Genomic DNA, 25164 nt, shown 5'->3' on the forward strand with positions numbered 1-25164 from the left:
AGAACATTGATGAGCACTTAGCACCAATACTGACATAGAGTAAGCACTCTATACATTATCTCTTATTTCTACTTTTGCTACCACCACCACTGCTACTACTAGCTATGATGTTTTAGCTTTTATTATATGAAAGCATTGTGCTAACCCTTAGATAACTCATGAGGTAGGTCATATCATTGAAGATGATGAAACTGATACAGTAAAGAACTTGCACAAGGATACATGGCTAGTAAATGATGGAGCTGGAATTTGGACAAGTCTGACTCCAGAGCTCATCCACATAATCAATTTTCTCTACTGTCTTCTCAATTATTATCTATTTTCACTATTCCTTTTGGTAATTTGCATTTGTATATCACAACATATGAGATATGGTTATTTATATTAATTATTGCCTATAAAAAGTTCTGTGCTTCTGTTTTTAGTTTCATCAGTGAACATTATTGTCTGGTGGTGAGGATAGAATTTTATTGATTAAATATGGATAATAGAAGGCAGTGAAATAGAGATTATAAGTTCATGAAAGTGATGATCAAGTTAAAGCAAGAATTTTTAGAAAAGCAGACTACTTGTCTTACCAAGTTTAAAATCCTTTGTGATCACTTTTCAGTTTTCAAACATTATACAGAAGTGCTTAAAAGTTGTTTTCTACCAAAGAATAGAGATGAATTTTTAAGCATATATATCCTTAACTAGCTCTTTCATCTTTTTATTCTGACTTCAAAACCTCTAATATATAAGACTCATGATTAATCAATTAGAGAAACATATACATGAGTATTTGACAAAGCGCTGAAATGAATATAATCAGGTATCATAAATGTATGGTTATCTTTTTCAAAAACTCATTGCATGACTCTACTTCACTCCATTCACCTTAAAGTTGAAAATGTTCACAGTGGAACACAAATGAGATCTCATTCCTCCCTAAATACAGTTTTGTTTTGTTTTTGTATGTTTTTAATAAAAGTGATATTTTCCAGCCAATATCGTTTTAGCTCTCAGGTATTTATTATTCATTAAACAAATATTTATTAAGTTCCTCCTGTATAGAGGGTACTAAAAAAAGCAAAAGTGAATGATAGGCCTCCTTACATTTAACAAATTAAAAGGGGAATTAGGACATGTATACAAATCACAATCAAACAAGTATAACTCCCATGTGGTTCATCATTAAATTGAATCCTAGGCAACATAGTGTAGTAACTAAACACATTTTTTTAATGTCTGAGGAGAGATTTACTGTAGTCCCTTGAAAAATATCAAAGATAAGCCCATTTGTAACCTGCAGCAACAAAATTCATCATTTCACATTACTATCACTCATAGTATCTCTTGTATATTTCAGATGCCCAGAAACCTCTCTCATTGCTCCTCTCATTACCCACTAAAAAACTCTTCCTGAAATGCATCCCCTACAAGTTTCTTCTCTTTTTGTTCTTTCTCATCCTCTAGCACTTTTTTCTATGCAAGCAGCTCTTTTTGCCCTCTCCAATGTAATTTAATTAAACTAGCAGTGCTTCTTGCAATTCTTCAGCTCTTTCTGCCCATTACTCCTATTATGCACAATGAAATCCCAGGAACTAATCTGCCATACCAAGTATCTCTGTAAAAGTTGTTGCATTTTAAAAAAGACCAATGCAGTAAAAAAGAGAATTATGTTTAGAAGGTAAGAAGAAGGGAAAAGCTGCAAACACTAACTTGATGGCTTTTATTCCATCATAAATGAGGGAAAGTGATAAGTGCTATAGGAAACATAAAGTAATAGTACAATAAAAAGTAGGTAAAATGGCTGTTGTCTTATAGAATCAGGCTTGAGACCACTCTTGAGGATCTAAACAGGTGATGATAGTAGAAGTCTTCCTAGGCAGATAAAACAAAGTTCCAGGCAAGGAGGTAGTAAAACACGGGCCATGCAGAGGGAAAAACAGGGAGGTCAATTTGTTTGGAACCTGGACTTATCAAGGCATTTCTTCTCAGTATGAGCCTAACAATAACAGTTGCCTTATGAAGGTTTCAGATGTTTTTGAAACATGAGATTTTAGACATTGACCAGTTCTTAGGAAAGAAGCTGAAAGACTCAACTAATGGACATCTTAACTTGCAGTCAAGTAATAAGGCATATTTTTAGCAGGTAATGTTTCCACAGAGAAAATGTATATTTAAAGGAGGGAAATTCCCTTCTATGACCCTATCCACATTAAAGGAAGGCAGTACTGCTCACTAAAGCATTGTTAATCTTAGCATGTACTCCAACCAGTTTTCTCAGAGGTGGTGATGAATTCACATGGAATCATCCCCACTCTCACTACAGTGAAAAGTAATACATCTTGGAAAGATGGCTCATTAATATTTGTTGGGTACAATCTATAACTATAGCTATGAGACAGAGAAAAGCTAAGCAGAAGGGTAATGTATATTTCCACCTTGGGGCCTTGATCACATTCATGCAAGACCCAGGACAATATTAATCTACTCATTCATTTCCAGACCAGATCTCACTCTTTAACACTAAGGCAATATACGCTCACCTGAGTATATACAGTATATACATTTTTAGTTTTTAGTCCCGTTACCCTGACCCCTGTCAGTGCCTCTCCTTAACTTCCTACAATAAGAGGTTTGACCATGATTCACATTTATATTATTCTCCTTTACTGTTGAGCAAGAGATCTCTCTCTTCCTTGTTTGCCCCTTTAGCACCATGCACACTGTCCACACACAGAGCAGGGTTTCCATACATGTTGGTTGTTGACTTATTGGCTAAAACCCTCAGATCAGTAAGGTTTGGAAATTTTAAATTTGCTCACATGAATCTGTTAGGCCAGTTGCCTTGCCAGGAGTCAAACGAACACATTCATCACTCTCTGCGCCTGATAACTGCGTCATCACCTGAGCTCATTATCTGGCCTCGCCACATGGCTTCCCCTGCACCCGCCTCTGCATACCATACCCAAGCCCACACTCAGCACTAAATTATGCATCCAACCTCCAACCTGCTGTTAAAAAAACCCCGCAGAAAAATTTTTAAAGAAGCCCCACCAGGCCAGGCGTGCTGGCTCAAGCCTGTAATCCCAGCACTTTGGGAGGCTGAGGCGGGTGGATCACGAGGTCAAGAGATCAAGACCATTCTGGTAAACATGGTGAAACCTGTCTCTACTAAAAATACAAAAAATTAGCTGGGCACGGTGGTGCGTGCCTGTAATCCCAGCTACTCAGGAGGCTGAGGCAGGAGAATTGCCTGAACCCAGGAAGTGGAGGTTGCGGTGAGCCGAGATCGCGCCATTGCACTCCAGCCGGGGCAACAAGAGCGAAACTCCGTCTCAAAAAAAAAAAAAAAAGAAGCCCCACCATACTCTGCCTGGCAACAGCCTGCCCCGGACCCCCCTGGCAGTCTGCATACCCAAAGTCCCGCCCACCCACCAATGACAGCTAGTTTCATGTACTTCCTACTTTAACTCCATGTACTTCCTGCTCCTCAACAGCCAATAGAAATGCCTTCTCTTTGTTTCCCCAATACCCAATCAATTGCCTGCCCTCCCCATAAAACCCCATGCCCTGAACAGCCAGGCGCGACTTCTCTGGCCCCGCCTTGGACCACTGAAGCTCTCCTGGGAGCTGAATAAATTAACTTGTCACTTTCTTATACTTGCCTCAGTTTCCTCATTTTACCTCGGCAATAAATCTTACAGAATCATTTTTAAATATGTTGTTTTACTAATAGAAATAGACGACAGGAAGGCAATTTTATGGGGTGACAGTGCAAATAATAATTGAGAATGCCAGTATTTTATAGCAGGGTACAAAGTCACAGAAAATTCTGATTCTTAAGGCATTTAGGGAAGCTTCTATATTAGGTAATGTCACCATACATGCACTCTGTTCAACTTTTGACTTTGATCCCACATGACATGAAAAAAAGTTAAAAAAATATCACTGCTGTTTCAAAATAAAATAAAGTTTAATTTTACTTTCTATTATTTTAGAGACAGATGTAGCCAAGTTTGACTTCCTGGCATATGGATGGGTGATCAGAAAAAAAATAGGTCAATGAAGGCTTCCCTGGTTTTTGCCTTCCACCACTTTGCTTATTGTTATCTCAAATGGCAAGCCTAGAGAGGACCATCACAGCTTTTCTTTTTTTTTTTTTATTGCATTTTAGGTTTTGGGGTACATGTGCAGAGCATGCAATACAGTTGCATAGGTACACACAGGGCAGTGTGTTTTGTTTGCTTTCTCCCCTTCACCCACATTCGGTATTTCTCCCCTGGCAATCCCTCCCCACCTCCCCCTCCCATCATTCTCAGCAAACTGACACAAGAACAGAAAATGAAACACCGCATATTCTCACTCAGAGGCGGGTGATGAAAAATGAGAACACATGGACACAGAGAGGGGAGTACTAAACATCACAGCTTTTCTAAAGGTAAAACTCACAGTTTTGACCAAGGCATTGCCCCCAAGGAAATGTTCATCCCGTTTTCACCCATTAGAGCTGAGCCTTTCTCCCAACAGCATTGTTTTTAAAGCTGTCTTCCTTTGTAACTGCCCATTTCGCTAAGCATGCTTGCCCAAGGGCTCAAAGGTCAGGTCAGATTGCTTCTGCTGGGTTTGTAGAGGATATTCAATAATGGAAATAGAATTAATTTTAATGTATTAAAACCTTTCCTCTGGACTTACAGAGAAAAAAACTTTAACAGGCATAACACAGGAAATCATGAAAATGTTAATATCTTCCTATAATCCTACCAAATATATAACCCAAATCCAAGCAAACTGACTCAATGTTTTAGTGGAAAAAAAGTTATGAAAACAGTCTGTAGGGCCAGAGAGATATGTGTCTCATCCCCTTCCTGGAATTATTCACCTTCCTTTCTAGTGCCCCCTCCTAAGGTCCCACTGCTCTCCCCTTTGATTTTCTTTTGGTCCCTATCCCAAATGTCTTTTTTGTGAAGCTCGATGATCCTTTCTACCATCTCCTCCAGTTTCCACCCCATCCCTGAAGTTATTCCTAAAGGTACCACCGTTTCACCTCCACCCTGACCTTCCTAACTAACCCTCAGGTGCTTTGTCTACACAAAGGCAGGAAATCCCTTGGGTTCCCACCCCTTCACCACACATTGTCTGCTCTCCTTCTACCTTCTGTTCCAGAGTAAGAAGTGACCTTTCCAAACCAATCCACCCAGTAAATTAACTTCTTTTTATTATTTTGTATTTCTGTGAACATTTAATTATTTTACTTTCACAAAACACAAGTAGATAAAGAAGCAAAGGCCCTCTGTCTCGTGCCCCACCTACCTCACTCCACCCTATACCCTAACATCCAACTGCCTACCATCATTTGACCCCTGAGCCCACACTCCCTAGGTAATGCATAATGATTTTGCCCTCTAGTGGACATTTGGCAATATCTGGAGAGATTTTTCATTGTCACAATTTGGGTGGGGTGGGAAGATAGGCACTCCGGCATCTAGTGAGTTTATGCTAGGGATTTTGCTAAACATCCTACAATGCACAGGATGGCCCCAAGAAATAAAAACGTATATGGCCCCAAATGTCAAGAGTGACAATGGTGGGCAGCCCTGCCTTAGAAGGATATAAACAAGCCCAAGAACATTTTTGACAAGTACAAACTCTTTAATAACTAGTTAGGAAACTGGCCCTAAATCCTGAATGATTATCATAGACTCAACAGGAAAAAGCCTAATGTCACATCTTGCCACTGCAGAGATGTTCCAGGGCCATGACAGCTTCTTAAGTCACTAGGTCCACAGGCCCCAGTTGGTGTCCAAGACTCTTCCATTTGTGTCTCAATCTGGTCCAGGTCTAAATCCTCTCCATCCTTCCACCTGTGAGCTAAAACATACATGTACCCCTCATCAACACAAATCAAAGGGATAGAAGACCAACCTGTCACCCCCCTTTTGACCCCACCCACTCCTATCCTCCGCCACCTCACCTCCTCCTTCTAGAAGTTGATTTCCCATTGGGATATGTTTCTGTTCTGTTTCACATTTCTAAATTCACTAAGAGCTTTGTAGCCAGATTTCTCTCCTACATTAATCAGGATGATGGCACCATGCTTTGGCCCATGGTCTAAACCATAAAACCCTCTAAGCACTATCAGTTGCTAACTCACCTCCTTGGCAGTGGCAGGAGTTCCCTGTTCAAATCTGACTGTCGCTGGTTCTGCTCACTGGGGATTGGAGAGGATTCTCCTGTCATGAGGGATGTAGAGTCATAGTTGTCCTCGCCTGGAGCTGGTGCTGGCATCCTCCATACGTAGCCCTGAGGGATTCCCTCAGGAGTGGCAAAGTGTTGCCATGTTTATTTGAGTCAAGCATAAGCCTGGGGTTAGCCCAAGGCCTGTTTTGATTGTCATGATATAACTCACTCAGAACATGAATGAACTTTCCATCCAGTTTATTCCTAGAGACTCCTGGAATGTAGGAATCACCACTACTCACCATACTCTGATGGAACTCCCCAGCCAGTTCCAACATATTATTTGATGGTCTCTTATTTGAATCTGCTCTCGTGGTACCAATTTCTGACATAAAAATAAACTGATGGGGAGGGGCCAAGATGACCTAGTAGGAACAGCTCTGGTCTGCAGCTTCCAGAGAGACTAATGCAGAAGGTGGGTGATTCCTGTTTTTCAAACTGAGGTACCCAGTTCTTCTCATTGGGACTGGTTAGGCAGTGGGTCCAACCGATGGCAGGTGAGCAGAAGCAGGGTGGGGCATCACTTCACCCAGGAAGTGCAAGAAGCCAGGTATCTCCCTCTCAGAGCCAAGGGAAGCCATGAGGGACAGTGCCACACAGCCAGGTTACTCTGCTTTTCCAACAGTTTTTGTAATATGCAGATCAGGATATTCTCTTCTGTACCTATACCACCAGGGTCCTGGGTTTCAAGTACAAAATTGGGCAACTGTTTGGGTAGACACTGAACTAGCTGCAGGAATTTTTCATACCCCAGTGGTGCCCAGAGCCCCAGCAAGACAAAACCACTCACTCCTCTGGAAAGGGGGCTGAAGCCAAGGAGCCAAGTGGTCTTGCTCAGTGGGTCCCACTCCCACGGAGCCCAGCAAGCTAAGAACCACTGGCTTGGAATTCTTGCTACCAGCATAGCAGTCTGAAGTTGACCTGGGATGATCAAGCTTAGTGCAGGGAAGGGCATCCACCATTACTGAAGCTTTAGTAGGCAGTTTTCCCCTGACAGTGCCAAGGAAGCTGGGAGATGTGGACTAAGAGAATTCACCACAGCGTGGCAAAGCAGCTATGGCCAGGCTGCTTCTCTAGATTCCTCCTCACTGGGCAGGGCATCTCTGAAGAAAAGGTAACAACCTCAGTTAGGGTCTTACAGACATAACCTCCATCTCTCTGGGACAGAACACCTGGGGGAAGGGGTGGCAGTGGGTGCAGGTGCAGCTTCAGCAGATTTAATCACTCCTACCTGCCGGCTCTGAAGGGAGCAGCTGATCCTGACAAAAAGAACTCTCCCAGCACAGTGCAGCAGCTCTACTAAGGGACAGACTGCCTCCTCAAGTGGGTCCCTGACTCCCATGCCTCTTGACTGGTAGAAACCTCCCAACAGGGGTTGACAGACATCGCATACAGAGAAGCTCCAGCTGACATCAGGCTGGTGCCCCTCTGGGACAAACCTTTGAGAGGAAGAAGCAGGCAACACTTTTTGCTGTTGTGCTGGCTTCACTGGGAATACCCAGGTGAAAAGGGTCTGGAGTGGACCTCCAACAAACTGCAGCAGACCTGCAGAAGAGGGACCTGACTGTTAGAGGAAAAACTAACAGAGAAAGCAATGAGGTCACCATCAACATAAAGGACCCCCACACAAAAACCCCATCCAAAGGTCATCAATCTCAAATATCAAAGGTAGATTAATCCATGAAGATGAGAAAAAATCAGCACAAAAACTCTGAAAATTCCAAAAAGCAGAATTCCTCTACTCATCCAAATGATCACAACTCCTCTGCAGCAAGGGCACAAAACTGGACAGAGAATGAGATTGACAAATTGACAGAAGTAGGCTTCAGAAGGTGAGGTAATAACAAACTCTTCCAAGCTAAAGGAACATGTCCTAACCCAATGCAAGGAAGCTAAGAACCTTGATAAAACATTACAGGAACTGCTAACTAGAATCACCAGTTTTGAGAGAAACATAAAAGGCCTGATGAAGCTGAAAAACACAGCATGAGAACTTTGTGAAGCATATACAAGTATCAATAGCTGGTCTGGTCAAGCAGAAGAAAGGATATTAGAGATTGAAGATAAACTTACCAAAATAAGGTATGAAGACAAGATTAGAGAAAAAAGAATGAAAAGGAATGAACAAAGCCTCCAACAAATATGGCACTATGTGAAAAGACCAAACCAATGATTGATTGGTGTACCTGAAAGTGATGGGGAGAATGGAACCAAGTTGGAAAAGACACTTCAGGGCATTATCCAGGAGAACTTACCCAACCTAGCTAGACAGGCCAACATTCAAACTCAGGAAATACAGAGAACACCACTAAGATACTCCTCAAGAAGAGCAATCAGAAGATACATAATCATCGTATTCTCCAAGGCTGAAAAGAAGGAAAAAATGTTAAGGACAGCCAGAGAGAAAGGTCAGGTTACCTACACAGGGAAGCCCATCAGACTGACCGTGGATATCTCGGCAGAAACCCTACAAGCCAGAAGAGAGTGGGGGCCATTATTTAATATTCTTAAAGAAAAGAATTTTCAACCCAGAATTTCATATTCAGCCAAACTAAGCCTCATAAGCAAAGGAGAAATAAAATGTTTTCCAGACAAGTAAATGCTGAGGGATTTTGTCACTACCATGCCTACCTTGCAAGAGCTCCTGAAGGAAGCACTAAATATGGAATGGAAAGACCAGTACCAGCCACTATAAAAACACACCAAAACATAAAGACCAATGAAGCTATGAAGAAACTGCATCAACGAATGTGCAAAATATCCAGCCAGCGTCAGGATGACAAGATCAAATTCACACATAAGAATACTAACCTTAAATGTAAATTGGCTAAATGCCCCAATTAAAAGACACAGACAAGCAAACTGGATAAAGAGTCAAGACCCAATGGGGTGCTATATTCAGGAGACCCATTTCATGTCCTAGGACACATATAGGCTTAAAATAAAGGGATGGAGGAATACTTACCAAGCAAATGAAAAGCAAAAAGAAGCAGGGGTTGCAATCCTAGTCTCTGATAAAACAGACTTTAAACCAACAAAGATCAAAAGAGACAAAGAAAGGCATTCCATATGGTAAAGGGATCAATGCAACAAGAAGAGCTAGCTATCCGAAATATGTATGCACCCAATACAGGAGTACACAGATTCATGAAATAAGTTCTTAGAGACCTACAAAGAGACTTAGACTCCCACACAGTAATAGTGGAAGACTTTAACACCCTACTATCTATATTAGACAGATCGATGACACAGAAGATTAACAAGGATATTCAGGAATTGAACTCAGCTCTAAATCAAGTGTACCTAATAGACATCTACAGCACTCTCCACCCCAAATCAATAGAATATACATTCTTCTCAGTGCTACATAGCACATATTCTAAAATTGACCACGTAAATGGAGGTAAAACACTCGTTATCATATGCAAAAGAACAGATAGAATAGCAGTCTCTCAGACCACAGTGCAATAAAATTAGAACTCAGGGTTAAGAAACTCACTACACAACTACACAACTACATGGAAATTGAGCAACCTGGTCCTGAATGACTATGAGGTTAATAACAAAATTAAGGCAGAAATGAAGAAGTTCTTTGAAATCAATGAGAACAAAGAGACAATGTATCAGAATCTCTGGGATACAGCAGAAGCAGTGTTAAGAGGGAACTTTATAGCACTAAATGCCTACAACAGAAAGCTGGAAATATTTCATATCAACACCCTAACATCACAATTAAATGAACTAGAGAAGCAGGAGCAAACGAATTCAAAAGCTAGCAGAAGACAAGAAATGACTAAGATCAGAGCAGAACTGAAGGAGATAGGGACACAAAAAACCCTTCAAAAAATCAATGAATCCAGGAGCTGGTTTTTTGAAAAGATTAAAGAAATAGATGGATCACTTGCTGGACTAATAAGGAAGAAAAGAGAAGAATCAAATAGACATGATAAAAATTGACAAAGAGGATATTACCACTGAAACCACAGAAATAAAACTACCATCAGAGAATACTGTAAACATCTCTATGCAAATAAACTAGAAAATCTAGAAGAAATGGATAAATTCCTGGATATGTACACCCTCCCAAGACTAAACCAGGAAGAAGTTGAATCCCTGAATAGACCAATAACAAATTCCGAAATTGAGGCAGTAATTACAAGCCTGCCAACCAATAAAAGGCCAAGACCAAGAGATTCACAGCCAAATTCTACCAGAAGTACAAAAGGGAGCTGGTAGCGTTCCTTCCAAAATTATTCCAAACAATAGAAAAAGAGTGGACTCCTCCCCAACTCATTTTATGAGGCCAGCATTATCCTGATACCAAAACCTGGCAGAGACACAACAAACAAAAGAAAATTTCAGACCAATATCCCTGATGAACATCGATGCAAAAATCCTCAACAAAAGATTGGCAAACTGAATTCAGCAGCATATCAAAAAGCTTATCTACCATGATTAAGTCGGCTTTCTCCCTGGGATACAAGGCTGGTTCAACATATGCAAAACAGTAAATGTAATCCATTACATAAACAGAACCAATGTCAAGAATCACATGATTATCTCAATAGATGCAGAAAAGGCCTTCAATAAAATTCTATTCAAATTCAAATCCCTTCATGCTAAAACATCAATACACTAGGTATTGATGAAGCATATCTCAAAATAATAACAGCTATTTATGACAAACCCATAGCCAACATACTGAATGGGCAAAAGCTGGAAGCATTCACTTTGAAAACTGGCACAAGACAAGGATGCACTCTCACCACTCCTATTCAACATAGTGTTGGAAGTTCAGGCCAGCACAATCAAGCAAGAGAAAGAAATAAAGGGTATTCTAATATGGAGGGAGGGAGTCAAATTTTCTCTGCTTACAGATGACATGATTGTACATTTAGAAAACCCTGTTTTCTTAGCCCAAAAACTCTTTAACCTGATAAGCAACTTTAGCAATGTCTCAGGATACAAAAGCAATATGCAAAAATCACAAGCATTCATATATACCAACCATAGAAAAGCAGAGAGCCAAATCATGAGTAAACCCCCATTCAGAATTACTACAAAGAGAATAAAATACCTAAAAATACAACTTACAAGAAACGTGAAGGACGTCTTCAACGAGATCTACAAACCACTGCTCAAGGAAATAAGATAGAACACAAACAAATGGAAAAACATTCCATGCTCATGGATAGATAGAATCAATATTGCAAAAATGACCATACTACCCAAAGTAATTTGTACATTCAGTGCTATTCCCATCAAGCTACCAGTGACTTTCTTCACAGAATGAGAAAAAAAACTACTTTAAATTTCATATGGAACCAAAAAAAGAGTGTGTGTAGCTAAAACAATCCTAAGCAAAAAGAACAAAGCTGGAGGCATCATGCTACCTGACTTCAAACTATACTTCAAGGCTACAGTAATCAAGCAGCATGGTACTCGTACCAAAACAGATATATAGACCAGTAGAACAGAACACAGACCTCAGAAATTACACCACATATCTACAACTATCTGATCTTCAACAAACCTGACAAAAACAAGCAATGGAGAAAGGATTTCCTATTTAATAAATGGTTCTGGCAAAACTGGCTAGCCATATGCAGAAAATTGAAACTGGACCTCTTCCTTACATTTTATACAAAAATTAACTCAAGATGATTAAAGATTTAAATGTAAAACTCCAAACTATTAAAAATCCGAGAAGAAAACCTAGTCAATACCATTCAGGACAAAGACTTCATGACAAAAACACCAAAAGCAATTATAACAAAAGCCAAAATTGACAAATGGGATCTAATCAAACTAAAGAGCTTCTGCACAGCGAAAGAAAGTGTCATAAGAGTGAACATCCAACTTACAGCGTGTGAAAAAATTTTTGCAGCCTATCCAGCTGGCAAAAGTCTAATATCCAGAATCTATAAGGAGCTTAAACAAATTTGCAAGAAAAAAACAACTGCATCAAAAAGTGGGCAAAGGAAATGAACAGATACTTCTTAAAAGAAGACATTCATGCAGCCCACAAACCTATGAAAAACAGCTCATCATCACGGGTCATTAGAGAAATGCAAATCAAAACTACAATGAGATAGCATCTCATGCCAGTTAGAATGGCTATTATTGAAAAGTCAGGAAACAACAGATGCTGGCGAGGATGCGGAGAAATGGGAATGCTTTCACACTGTTGGTGGAAGTGTAAATTAGTCCAGCCACTGTGGAAGACAGTATGGCAATTTCTCAGGGATCTAGAACCAGAAATACCATTTGACCTAGCAATCCCATTACTGGGTATATTCCAAGAGGATTATAGATCATTCTACTATAAAGACACATGCACATGTATGTTTACTGCAGCGCTATTTACAATAGCAAAGACTTGAAACCATCCAAAATGCCCATCAATGATAGACTGGATAAAGAAAATGTGGCACATATACACCATGGAATACTATGCAGCCATAAAAATGGATGAAATCATGTCCTTTGCAAGGACATGCATGAAGCTGGAAACCATCATTCTCAGCAAACTAACACAGGAACAAAACCAAACACCACATGTTCTCACTCATAAGTGGGAGTTGAACAATGAGAACACATGGACACAGGGAGGAGAATATCATATACCAGGGCCTGTCTGCTGGTGGTGGGGGAGGGGTGGTAGAGCATTAGGACAAATACCTAATGCATGGAGAGCTTAAAAGCTAGAAGATGGGTTGATAGGTGCAGCAAACCACCATGGCACATGTATACCTATGTAACAAACCTGCACATTTTGCAAAGGTATCCCAGAACTTAAAGTAAAAAAAAAAAAAAATGTTTGCCACTCAAGTTAGCTAAAGAAAGGATATGTATAAAGGGGATTTTCATGTAGCACAACTGTGGGAAGTGAAAAGTGGTTTGCTGCTGCTGCTTTCTCCATCTCTCTGGAGTCACAGTATGACTCTTCTGTGCCTGTCTGTTCCCTGGAACCACATACCAGTGATTCCCATAGACACTTGCCTATGGAAAGCACCCAGTTCTATTCTCCCACAGCCAGGGCCAGGCCTCAGCAGTGGCCTCAGCATCTGTGGCTCTGATCCTGGCCCCAACTACAAGTGACCCACTGCTACATTTTCCAACACCGTGGAATCAGCCTATCTGTTCAGTGTCTAGTGTGAAAATCCATGTGGCTCTGAATGGGTCAAATATCCACTCCTGCTCCAATAATCTAAAGCCTAGATTCAAGTGGAGGGTGGGGTGTTATATACATGGTCGCCTCTTCTACCAGACACCAGAGTAGGGAGAGAGAGAGAGTCACATACACAAATAAAAGCTGCAACAGTTATGGGGTATTATTGAGTCCTAAAACTCTGGAATACCAAGTGGGGTATTATTGAGTGCTAATACTCTGGAATACAAAGGGGGTCACCAAAACATGTCTGTCTCTCTGTCTCTCCCCCGACTCCACCCCAGTCTATACCTCCCCTGGCCACCACCCCACTTCTACACCTCTTTCACAATCCCCGCTTTCCTTCCCCTCCTCCAGTCTCCACTCCTATCCCCGAAGTTATTCCTAAAGGTACCACTGTCCCACCTCCTTCCCCCACTCTTCCCAGCCTTCTTCCCCTACCACCCTGGCCCCCGCCGCTGCAAGCCCTCCCTCTGAAAATAAATTTCTCATCCAGATATGCATGCTTCGGTTCTATTTTGCATTTCTGCACTCACTGGGGATTTTGCAGCCAGATTCCCCTCCCACAGTTGAAGCAAGTATCCCTCCGTGAAAAATTCACAGCTTTACACCAAGGGCAGTCCCAGTCCCCAGGCCTGCGATATACTGGAAGTCGTCTTTGCTGATGGAGTTCGGAGTCTTTCTTGTCTTGTGGGTGCTCTTGTGGGTCTAGGCTGTAGCCCCCCACATCAGACCACAGGCTAAAATCAAAGGGCCCCCACTTAGGCATCTGAGGTGGAACAGGTGCTGTTACTGATGGAGGGGATATAGTGGATATGGCTGAGGAGGAGGTGGACAAAGGGCTTGAGTATGAGTATGTGAATGAGGCAGGGAGCTGGACAGTAAGAGGTTCTGTTAAGGCTGTGGAACTGGGCTTCATGGTTTCAGAGAAATAAGACGTGGCTGTTTCACTGGACCTAAGATTTCCCTCAGTCTTCCCCCAGCAGGTGTAACTTTCCTGCTCATCATCTCCAAGGAGCTGCAGGATGATTCTCTCTAGCTCCTGTGTGGTCTCCATGGGGGAAGCCCCAGCCTCCACGGGGGAAGCCCCAACCTCCACAGGGGAAGCCCCAACCTCCACAGAAGTAGCCTCAACCTCCACAGGGGGAGCCCCAGCCTCCATGGGAGCAGCCATAGCCTCCATAGGGGGGGACCTAGCCTCCACAGGGGCAGTCACAGCCTCCACATCCCTCTGCTTTTCTTCTTTTCCTTTTCCTCCAGAGGCATCAGCAGCAGCCACCACCACCTCTTCTTCTTCCTCACCTGCTCCTTCAGTGCACACCCCTCTGGCAGTGGCCAGGCCTGGCCCCCCTGCCACCTGCTCCCACTCATGGGGAGATGCCAGGCCCTGGAGAGAAATGGGCAGGGCTGAGATGTATTCTGGGGGCAAGGCAGGAGCACTGACCAGGGTAGGGTGGAGCTACCAGGTAGGGAAGGGTGGGCAGGGTAGGGCAAAGCCATGGAGCAGGGTAGAGAGGGGCAGGAATGGGGCAGGGCAGTGGTACTGGGCAGGGACCAGTTGAGGGATCTTACTGCATGGAGGAGCTTCTGAATCAGCATGTCTTGCTCTTTCTGCACCTCCAGGAGCCTGGATTGGGCCATTCTTAGCTGGGAGGCCACCTCCTTGCATTCTTTCTCCTCCTGCGCCCTGAGCTTCTTCAGGTCTGACACCAAGTCCTGTGTGGCTGATTTGCGCTGTTTGGCAAAACTGTGTAGCCACTGCACCTTGTGCCCTTGTAACTGTGCCTGCCTGTGGGCAAAGCGCACTGCCAAGGCCAGGGTGCCCCAAGTGCAGGCCTCTTTGACCTCGCTGTGCACCTCGCTGTTCTCCAGGATGGCCCTGAGCTTGTCTTCCACCTTCTCCCAGGATAAGGATATATTCTCGAGGTAGAACTCGGGGCCTTTCGTGTGCCTGGCCATCTTTTCGTTGATGAATGCCACTACGCTGCCATGCCGAAACCCACTACTGGTGTCCTCAGGTCTCAAGGCCATGGTCGTCTAGCGGCTTAACGGTTTCACTGGCTCTGTGTGGATGGAGCAACCAATAGATTCCTCCCCCACCCCTCAGCTCCTCCCCTCATCGGTTTTCTCCCACTCTCTTGCCCCTGACCTCTCTCCTCTAACAAGACCCTCCTAATGACCCCCTGACCAGCTTGTACTACCCTAGGACACCTCCCACCGGGACTCACCTCTTTGGCTGGGGCCAGATGAAGTACAGGCCAACCCTGCTATTTTAACAATCCGGAAGAGAGAGAGGGTCTGAGGCTCCGGAGAAAGGAAACCTCGGAGCCAATGTGGAGGCTTTTGCTCTGGGACTGTTCCAATTTCCAGAGATTCCAGGGGTGGAAGGGAGTGAGTAAGGAAGGCTCCTGCCACTACATTGGGATGTAAGGGAACTGCCACATGGGTGGGAGTCCTTACAGCCCAGAAGAAACAGGAGTGGTCAGAAAAGACTTAGAACCAAGAAAATTAAGCCGTTATTATCAAGTCAAAAAAGTCCCACATATCCCTCTCTCTTGTCATAATGGTTTGTCCCACACCAACGGCTAGTAGGGCCCCCAATAGAGGTTGAAGGGCAATAATGGGAATGTTCTAGAACATGAAAAAGCCTCCCCCAATCCTTGAAAATTCTGTTGCTTCTTTTCTGGGCTCCTAAATCCTGGTATACAGATTAGTGACCTTTTTCTGAAAAGGGCAAGACAGCAGGCATTTGAGGCTTTGTGGGCAAAAGATCCCAACTACTTGTAGCACAAAAGCAGCCATAAATAATACCTGAAGAAATTACCATGGCCATGTTCTAATAAAAGTTTATTTATAAAACCAGGTGGTTGGCATGATTTGTCCTATAGGTGTGAAACTCCCAATCTGGATTCACATTTCATACATGTCCTATAGGTACACACAATCAAAATGTTCATGATATAACTCACCCTTTTCCCTGTTAAAACAAAAATGTTAGACAAGTTAACAGCTTGTCAATACAAAAAAAAATAAGTTATGAATTTGTCAGTACTCAGAACCAGAAGAGTTTCAGAGACCTATTCCCTGGAGCATGAGGAGTGAGTTTTTATAGGCTGAATTTGGGCACAAAGGAGAAAAATCACCTTATTGGCTACAGCAAGGCATTTGCCTAATTTGAACATGGTGTCATCACTTGACTGCCTGTGATTAGCTGAAGCCTGGCTAGTTGGGTATGGCTGAAATTAGGCTGTCTTTTCATACAGCTTATGTTAAGTTTCAGTCTATTTACATACTAAGTTAGGTTGCAGTTTGTTAGATAGGAACTCAAAGTATGGAAACAGCTTCAAACTAATGGCCTCTTGCTTATTATTATATACAGGAGATGATTCCCCTCTTAAATTCCTATGTTGCTCAATACAGAAACCTCAAAATCAAGTAAGTCACCTACCCTTCATATCCACCATTAAAAATAAGTCAAGTAAGAGACCAGATCTTGTTTCTGTGACCTCAGAAACTTCTAAGATATCCATGCCCACTTAGGGAATGTCCATGTTGCCCCCCAAATTATCTTCCTGTCTTTAATTTCTTCATAATTTCTAATCACTTCCTAATCTTTACTGTCATCATGCTTCACTTAAGCTTAAAAACATTTGATGGCTCCTTGTGACACACTCCTTGTCCTGACATTAGACTCTCACCCTAGGATACCATTCTAATTTAACTCTCTCCACTCTCTTATCTACCATCATGTACGTACCCAAGGGATTAAGTCATAGAGGAATACACTGATTTGGGGTTTTAAGTTATTTTCCCTTCTGAAAAATCAGAGCATTCATTTTTTATTATATGGGAATTATGTTCTGTTCTATGAATTACATTTAAGAAGATAATATTTCTTCTCCAAGGGCCTTAAATCAGATAATTAGAGAGGAGAAAGATAATAAATCAGGCATTAAAATATTACCTGAGAAGATGGTTAAACCCCACAGGCATAAAGTCCCAGCATTTAAGTGCTATTTTTAGATGCTGTCTTGTGATTTTTTTCCTTCTCAGCCTGTATATTTTATTTATCACCCATCAGAGGTATGGGTTCATGATTTGACTTGTTCTAGAGTGACTTATGTAGTAAAAGTACCCAGGAGATAATGTAGAAAAGAGAATGGTGAGGAAAGGAGGAGAGACTGGAGTCAGGAAGACCCATTAGGGAGATGCCAAAGCAATTCAAGAAGTAAACCAAAGCAGAGGAAATAGAGATGGAGAGAAGAGTGTAGAGTCATTTGGTAGATTCATAGGGATGTCAGGGACAAGGATGAGGGAATGCTGAGGATAATGGCCAGGTTTCTGATATAGGGGACTAAGTAGATGGCTATGTTATTGACTTAGATGGAAAATGAAGAATTGTTTGGGATGAGTTTACCTTTAGACATATTGATATCAAAATACCTGTTGAGGCTGGGCACGGTGGCTCATGCCTGTAATCCTAGCACTTTGGGAGGCCAAGGTGAGTGGATTACCTGAGGTCAGGAGTTCAAGACCAGCCTGCCAAACATGGTGAAACCCTGTCTCTACTAAAAATGCAAAAATTAGCCAAGTATGGTGGCACACGCCTGTAGTCTCAGCTACTTGGGAGGCTGAGGCAGGAGAATTGCTTGTATCTGGGAGGCAGAGGTTACAGTGAACCAAGATCATACCACTGCACTCCAGCCTGGGCAACAGAGCAAGACTCAGTCTCAAAAAAAAAAAAAAAAGAATATCTGTTGGACATTTTGGTGGAGATACTTAGTAAGCAGTTTCATATATGAGTCTAGAACTTAGGAGAGGCATCAGAGCTGGAAATGTAGTACTGAGAGGTGAAAGCTGAATTTACAGCAGCAGTTGAAATAACTCAGGGATAGAATATGGAGCAAGAAGAGGAGAGGGCTGGGGACAGAACCCTGGCCTGCCTTCATGGATCCTTCCTTTCTACAGCTGTGTGCTGCCATTGGTGATTTTATAATTGTCTCTCTTTCTCCTTAATGTTCTTGTCTACTAACTTCAGAACATTTTTAACCTTATCTCTTTTATTCCCTCTATAATACTTTAAACATGAACTTTGGTTTGTGATTAGTTTTCTCTTTATGCTGCCATTTTTCAACTTCTGCTTATGAATACATTTGGGAAATTAAATTATTTCTGTTAGCAGACTAGAGGAGGGAGAAACTGAAGACAGAAAAACCTGTTCGGAAGTTCCTTCAGTAGTGCAGGCAAAACATTATTAGGGCTTGAACTGTGGAAGGACCTCAGTGAGATGTCAGGTGAGGAGAGGTTTTTGAAATACAGTTAGAATGACTTGTTAACCAATTGTATTAATATATGAGAAATAAATATGGGTGTTGGAGCAGAAAAAGATTTTGAGGCATTTGACTTGAGAAACTAGGCTTTGTGACTAGTGATGCCTCAAACCGTAATAGATATGAGGAAAAAAAGACTATAGAGAAGAGATAATAAACTCAGTCCTGGATTGACAGATGCCTTCATGGTAGTTACATTGAATCATAGTTAAATGGCTGTACTGGGCTGGAAGTTAGGCGAGAGGACAAAACTAGACATAGTTACAATAAATTTTGATGTTTTCAGTGCTCATTTTTGGCTAAAACCTCATGCTTCGATAAAATTGCTGGAGATGAAAGTTGAAGGAGAGAATAAGCAGGACAAAAAAAAAAAAAAAAAAAAAAAAAAAACAGAAGAAGGAATCCCGAGGTCTTGGAAAGGGTAGCAAATACCTTTGGAGATGAGACAAGGGAGAACAAGCAGTAGGAGTAGTCAGAGAAGTAGACAATAAAAAAGGGTATTCTAGACCTAAAGAGAGATTTGGAAGGTGAAAAGAGTTGTTACTAGTTTTAAGTAATGCAAAGAGATTACATAGGATGAGTGTGAACAAGAAGTCATTAGATTTAGCTAATAAGATATCCTTAGTGATTTGAGTGATAGGCAATAGAATGGTGAGGCAGAATTCTACCACCAGGAGTCAGAAAATAGATAATGAAAGCACAGCATATGCCAGTTTAGTTGGTGAGACAACTAAGTTATACAATTTTTAACACAAAGAGAAAATAATCTGGTATTTACTGTAGGAAGAAAGGGGAAATCATATGTAAAGAAAACTCTGTGTTTTGAAGAGTTTGTATTATGACTCAAGAAATAAGGACAAACCTTTGTGAATTCTATGAGAAGAACTATGAAATAAAAATATATCAGTGTAATCTGATATTTATAGAGAAGGAGTGAGGAAGTGAGAAATAGTTATTAGAGTCAGGGAAATTGCTTGGGGAAGAATTTCTGGAGGACAGTTATGTTGTCATTTTAATAGAAACATTGGCGCTCTCCAAAGATTTGTGAAGACCTTTCTGGTTGTAGTATGATGTGTCTCAGATTGCCATTCTTAAAATTGTCTTCATCCAAGCAAGAAAGCAGGACTCACTCATACTATGATGTGAATAATGGTGGCATCAGGGAACCTTTCAAATTTGCCTTCATTATTACCTTACCTTTATCCACATTCTCATTCATTGGGGTTCAGATTTCGAACAAGCTGCCTATACCCTTGTGTGGCATATTGCAATTGCCTTTCCCTTAGGAATGGTGACATGAGCTCACCACTAGAATGATCCACAATTCTTAGTTACATATAAATGGATTGCTACATATATATGTACTGTATTCTTTTTCTTTCTTGAGTAGGTATCTAATTTTAATGCACAGCCTCCAAATAAATTATAGTTTGCTTTGAATTCAAGGTGAAGAATATTTTGATGACAAAAATTTTATTTTGAGTGACTAGTTTTTAAAATATACATAATGTTTACTATAACCTTGTCCATTGGCTACTTAAAAAAAAAGGAAGAAAACAAAATATCTTGATTCACTTTATGGGTTGGGTTGAGAATCAGTAGAGCATGTGATAATCGTGGTGACGATGTTAAAGGAAATTACTTTTTATAAAGTACTTAGTATATGCCAGGTACTGTTGCTATGAGCTTAAAATGAACTATCTCATTGTTAGGAGAGAATTCTCTACGGGCCTCTTGCATTTTTGCATGTCTGTGAGCAGACTATCCTTTGCCCTGGATTATCTTTTCAAAGTGTATGTATAGAGAACAGTCTTTTTTTTTCCTTTCCTTTTTTTTTTTTTTTGAGATGCAGTCTCCTTGGTCACCCAGGCTGCAGTGCAATGATGGGATCTCAGCTCACTGTAACCTCTGCCTCTAGGATTCAAGACATTCTCCCATCTCAGCCTACCAAGTAGCTGGGATTACAGGTACCCACCATCATACCCAGCTAATTTGTATATTTTTGTAGAGACAGGGTTTTACCATGTTGGCCAGGCTGGTCTTGAACTCCTGACCTCAGGATCTGCCTGCCTTGGCCTCCCAAAGTGCTGGGATTACAGGTTTAAGTCACCATGCCTGGCCAGAGAACAGCCCTAGAAGATAGAAATAGTGTCTATCTCTAGCACAAAGTCCAGGTTTGCTTTTAGCCTTGGAAAATAGAGTTAGTATCTCCCTCTGGAAGAAAGGGCAGACATGCCTATAGCCCATACACAAATATATGTAGCAATCCATTTATATATAACTAATAATTGTGGATCATTCTAGTGGTGAGCTCATTTCACTATTCCTAAGGGAAAGGCAATTGCAATATGCCACCTAAGGGTATAGGCAGCTTATTCAAAATCTGACTGCCAATGATAATGAGAATGTGGATAAAGGTAAGGTAATAACAAAGGTAAACTTGAAAGGTTTATGTGTTTTTTAAGCTTAGGTTTTTTCTGTAATACCACCCATTACTTCTACAAGTGTCACCTGATCCTCTTTGTATTATCCTATGGGAATTGAGTTTGGATAAGCAACCCAAATACTGATACTTTGGCTACTGTCATTGCTGCAATTAACTGTTTATTATTTCTGACCTAGGATTCTGGTGTCTTCTAGCAGCTTCCATGAAACTGGCAGGCTAAGTTGTTAGTGCATAAATAAAGTCTCAGGCCCTTTACCATTCATTCATTTATTTATTTATGACAGAGTCTCACTCTGCTGCTTAGGCTGGAGTACAATGGCGTGATCTCAGCTCACTGCAACCTCCACCTCCCAGGTTCAAGAGATTCTTGTGCCTCCGCCTCCCAAGTAGCTGGGGTTACAGGAGTGTACCATTATGCCAGATATTATTTTTTTGTATTTTTAGTAGAGACAGGATTTTGCTATATTGGCCTGTTTGGTCTCGAATTCCTGTCCACAAGTGATCCACCAGTTCGGTCTTCCAAAGTGCTGAGATTACAGGTATGAGCCACCAGACCTGGCCCCCTTTATTATTCTTAACACTTGTGTAATAAAACCCTATAAACGTAGCTGCTTTTATTATTCTCATTCCACGTATACCAAAAACTTAGATTTAGTCACCCATGCAAAGAACCATAGTGAAGACTTTACAGAGCTTGGATTTGAACTCAAATCTCAAAACTCTAAAAGCTGCATTATAAAGCAGTAAGCTACTCAAGTCCTTGGATTGATCTTTTCTTTGACTGCCTCATGAACTATATGAAAGTCATGCTTAAATAATTCTGGGCTGGAGATTAGCAGTGTCATGTCAAAGGCTGAATGTTCATGTCAGCAGGAGATAAGAACAGTTAAACAGTTGTGGTCTGTTTATGCCCCCACAAACCTTTGTTTAATAACCAGGTTTATACATGATGGAAAAATATACATAAACTTAAAACCTATTATACTGACATTTTTACAGGTTAGAGATATCATCTATGAATGATGGTATTCTTTGTTTAAAAAAAGGCTAACTTAAAAAACCAAAAATCCCTGTAGTTTTTACAACTCTACAAACATAGAAGCAAGATGTTTTACATAAAGACTAAAAATGACAAAAGTGAGTCTATTCAAAAGATCTTGTTTCCCCCAACTTCTTATTAACATATTTTAATCCTTATATTAGGTTTATATCTATATCTGCTTTTTAATGTATATAAGCAGCATGGCACAAAGCAGGTGCTCAGTAATGTCTCATAAATGACAGTTGTATGATTCTAAAGGGTCCTGGCTATTCCTGTAATGATAATGTTAATACATTGTTTAGGGCTTTGGCCACCTTGGTCTTTTAATACATTAACATTGCAAGTTTGCAGTTTTATGTAATTATTTCTGCACTCAGCTGAAAGTCCTCTTTCCAAACAAGGTTAAATATTTTTCAATAAAACTTTCCTTTTTTCTCATATTTGCAGTTGAAAATTTTTTAATTGAAGTAAAATATACATAAGTGATTTATGATCTTTACCATTTTAAATGTATAGTTCAGTTGTAATAAATACATGTATATTCTTTTTCCCCTTCATCCCCCTTTACTAGAAAACATTCTTATTTTTCTAATTATTTTGAGAAGTAGAACATATCAAAGGGCTTGAGATTTTATTTGTTTATTTATTTGTTTTCCTTCCCTGAATTTGCTGCTATAGCAGTCACTAGTTCTTATGTTTTGAGGAGGACAGTCTTATTCAATGCCTGTAGATTGATTAATTGATGTTATATATAGCAAATCAGTTCACATTATGAAATGCCAGACAGTAAAGCTTGTTTTAGTTTGCTGATCATTAGATGGTTTCTGAAATTTGCAAGGAAAGTATTTTGAAGTAAGGATAGGACAATCGAATAAATCACTTAGGAAAGTTTCAACTATATCCTGAGGCATTTTATCTAGGCTCTTGATTTTAGTTACAAGAAAGTTCCCTAATTTGTTTAGATTCTTTTCACTGGCTTAGTCCTGGTGATACAAAAAAGTCACATATGCTCAAATTCTAAAACAGAACATTAGATTTTATAGTATGGGCATGTTTTATTAATGGGAATTCGAAAAGGAATTTGGATGCTGCATGTGTATTTTAAATTCTGAGTTTTACTTTTCTACCCAGAGAACCCAAGATTGGTCAACATTTTCCCTTAGAAATACTTTTGGGAAAAAGTTCTAATTATGATCTAAACAAGCTAACATTAAACCTTTGGAATATGAAGCAAGGTTTATTTATAAATTTTCCAGTTCTTCTGTGCTATGCAAATTAACATTATTCCTTAGATGTTATCTTTACACATCTGCTTTTCTTTCTGTCAGCTTCCTCGAGCTGGTATGGATAACCACAAGTTAGTTTGGCTGTTAAGCAATGTTAGCATCAAGTTCTGAGAGTAGCCAAGAGCTGAACTACTGACCAGCTATGTCAGCTTGACTAAGTTCTTTGTCCTCTCTGTGTCTGTTTTACTCCTGTAAGGGATACTTACCCTGCCCATTTTCCTGGATTATTGGCAGAATTAAGAAAGGTAATAGATACGGAAGTACTTGGAAAGATTACTAATGCATGTAATTGTAAATTGTTGCTGCAGTATCATTGTAAAAGCCTTTCGCCTACATTGAGCCTGAATATGTTCCTTGTCTTCCTCAGGATGTGAGGTAGGGAGAGAAAAAAAATACAATCTCTGTTTTTGCACACTCGTCAGTCTGCTTCCTCAACCTCACATAGCTCTAATTGTACCTAATGAAAGAAAAGTAACATTTTTAGGTCCCAGTTGTAGGAAATATTTTAAATAGAACTGGCCTGGGGCATTTTTCAAAATAAAATCTAAATAATGCAAGATTGTTAGCAGGAACTGTGTCAGGGCTGGATTACACAACTACTAAAAGTCAACCTGAGTTTCAGACTGTCAGGCAACCTTGATCATACCTCCCCCAGGGCACCTGTGGTAATACCAGGACTCAAATCAGACCTTGTCTTTGAGTTCCAGGGACCTTGGTCATCCTCAGTGACTTCATAGTAGGACTTGTTGATGGGTTAACAAAGCAATTTGTCAGCGTCTATTCACATATCAGTGACCGGAGTGAGAGTGTGCACATACTGGGCCCTGGTTTATGGTTGGTTGTGGCTAAGGGTTAGGAAGAACTGAAGCACTTCCTCCTTCAACTCATCTGCCATCCCCAGGGTACATTCCTTGCCTTAACACCACCCCAAATCAATACAAATGCTGCTGACTCCATCTACATTGTTTATACTTTGGAGAGGTTGGGGAATGAACACAGGAACAACTCTTGTCTTGTGCCTGGATATCTGGCTTAGAGGTCTCTGGGCTTTATTATAGAAGGCATTTGTCTAAGAATCTCCCAGAAGTACACCTTTTTAAGTGGAGCCCTTACTAATCTTTTGACCTCCAAGTTTCTGGCCTCTGCCTAGTAGCTAGTACTCAGGTACCTGGAAGTTCCTTCCTGCCTTAGCTACTTTCTCTTGATACACTTTTTTTTCTGTGCCTAAGTCAGTATATGTTTTTGATCCTCTCAGACATATATGGCTCTCTGGTATTAGAATTTTGCCCAACTGACCTCTTCCAGACTATTTCCTGTCAAGTAGTACTTGTAACCCAGTGGACTATTTTAACCCACTGCTGCCAGTATGTTGTTTTTATATTGTTCATGACTATTATATCACATATAAATTATAAGTATTATATATTTGATATGTTACATATTATTATATGTATACATACATATTAGTTATACATATATATGTAATTATTATGTATATCTTTTAATATATTTAACAATGGTGGCAATACCTACAATTCTAATTAGAGCTACAATTTTTTGAATACCTACTTTTTGATAGATCCTATATTAGGTATTTTATATACCATACATTATTTGTTTATTTTTTTTGTGCCTGGATCTTTTAGTTTAGCATATTTTTGACA

The 25164-nt window shown here is 40.6% G+C and overlaps 2 protein-coding genes across 2 annotated transcripts in view; one reads left to right on the forward strand and one right to left on the reverse strand.

Annotated features, from left to right (window-relative positions):
* The window catches only part of IL1RAPL2 (interleukin 1 receptor accessory protein like 2), a 1167415-nt gene that overhangs the window by 589621 nt on the left and 552630 nt on the right, over positions 1 to 25164 (forward strand). The gene's annotated exons all lie outside the window — the stretch shown is intronic.
* On the reverse strand, positions 13893 to 15713 carry TEX13A (testis expressed 13A). Its single transcript, XM_035289247.2, has 3 exons — positions 15625 to 15713; positions 14969 to 15459; positions 13893 to 14783 (listed from the first exon to the last, which is right to left on the reverse strand). Exons 2-3 carry the CDS (start codon positions 15425 to 15427, stop codon positions 13929 to 13931), a joined length of 1314 nt encoding a protein of 437 aa, XP_035145138.1. The 5' UTR covers positions 15428 to 15459; positions 15625 to 15713; the 3' UTR covers positions 13893 to 13928.

The sequence above is a fragment of the Callithrix jacchus genome, chromosome X, assembly GCF_049354715.1.
Source record: "Callithrix jacchus isolate 240 chromosome X, calJac240_pri, whole genome shotgun sequence".
NCBI classification, from domain to species: Eukaryota; Metazoa; Chordata; class Mammalia; order Primates; family Cebidae; genus Callithrix; species Callithrix jacchus.

Excerpts from the sequence above, each read along its gene's own strand:
- TEX13A (XM_035289247.2), bottom strand. The coding sequence starts at position 15,427 with ATGGCCTTGAGACCTGAGGACACCAGTAGTGGGTTTCGGCATGGCAGC. Across the intron at positions 14,784-14,968 it reads TTCAGAAGCTCCTCCATGCA|GGCCTGGCATCTCCCCATGA; the intron begins GTAAGATCCCTC and ends ATTTCTCTCCAG.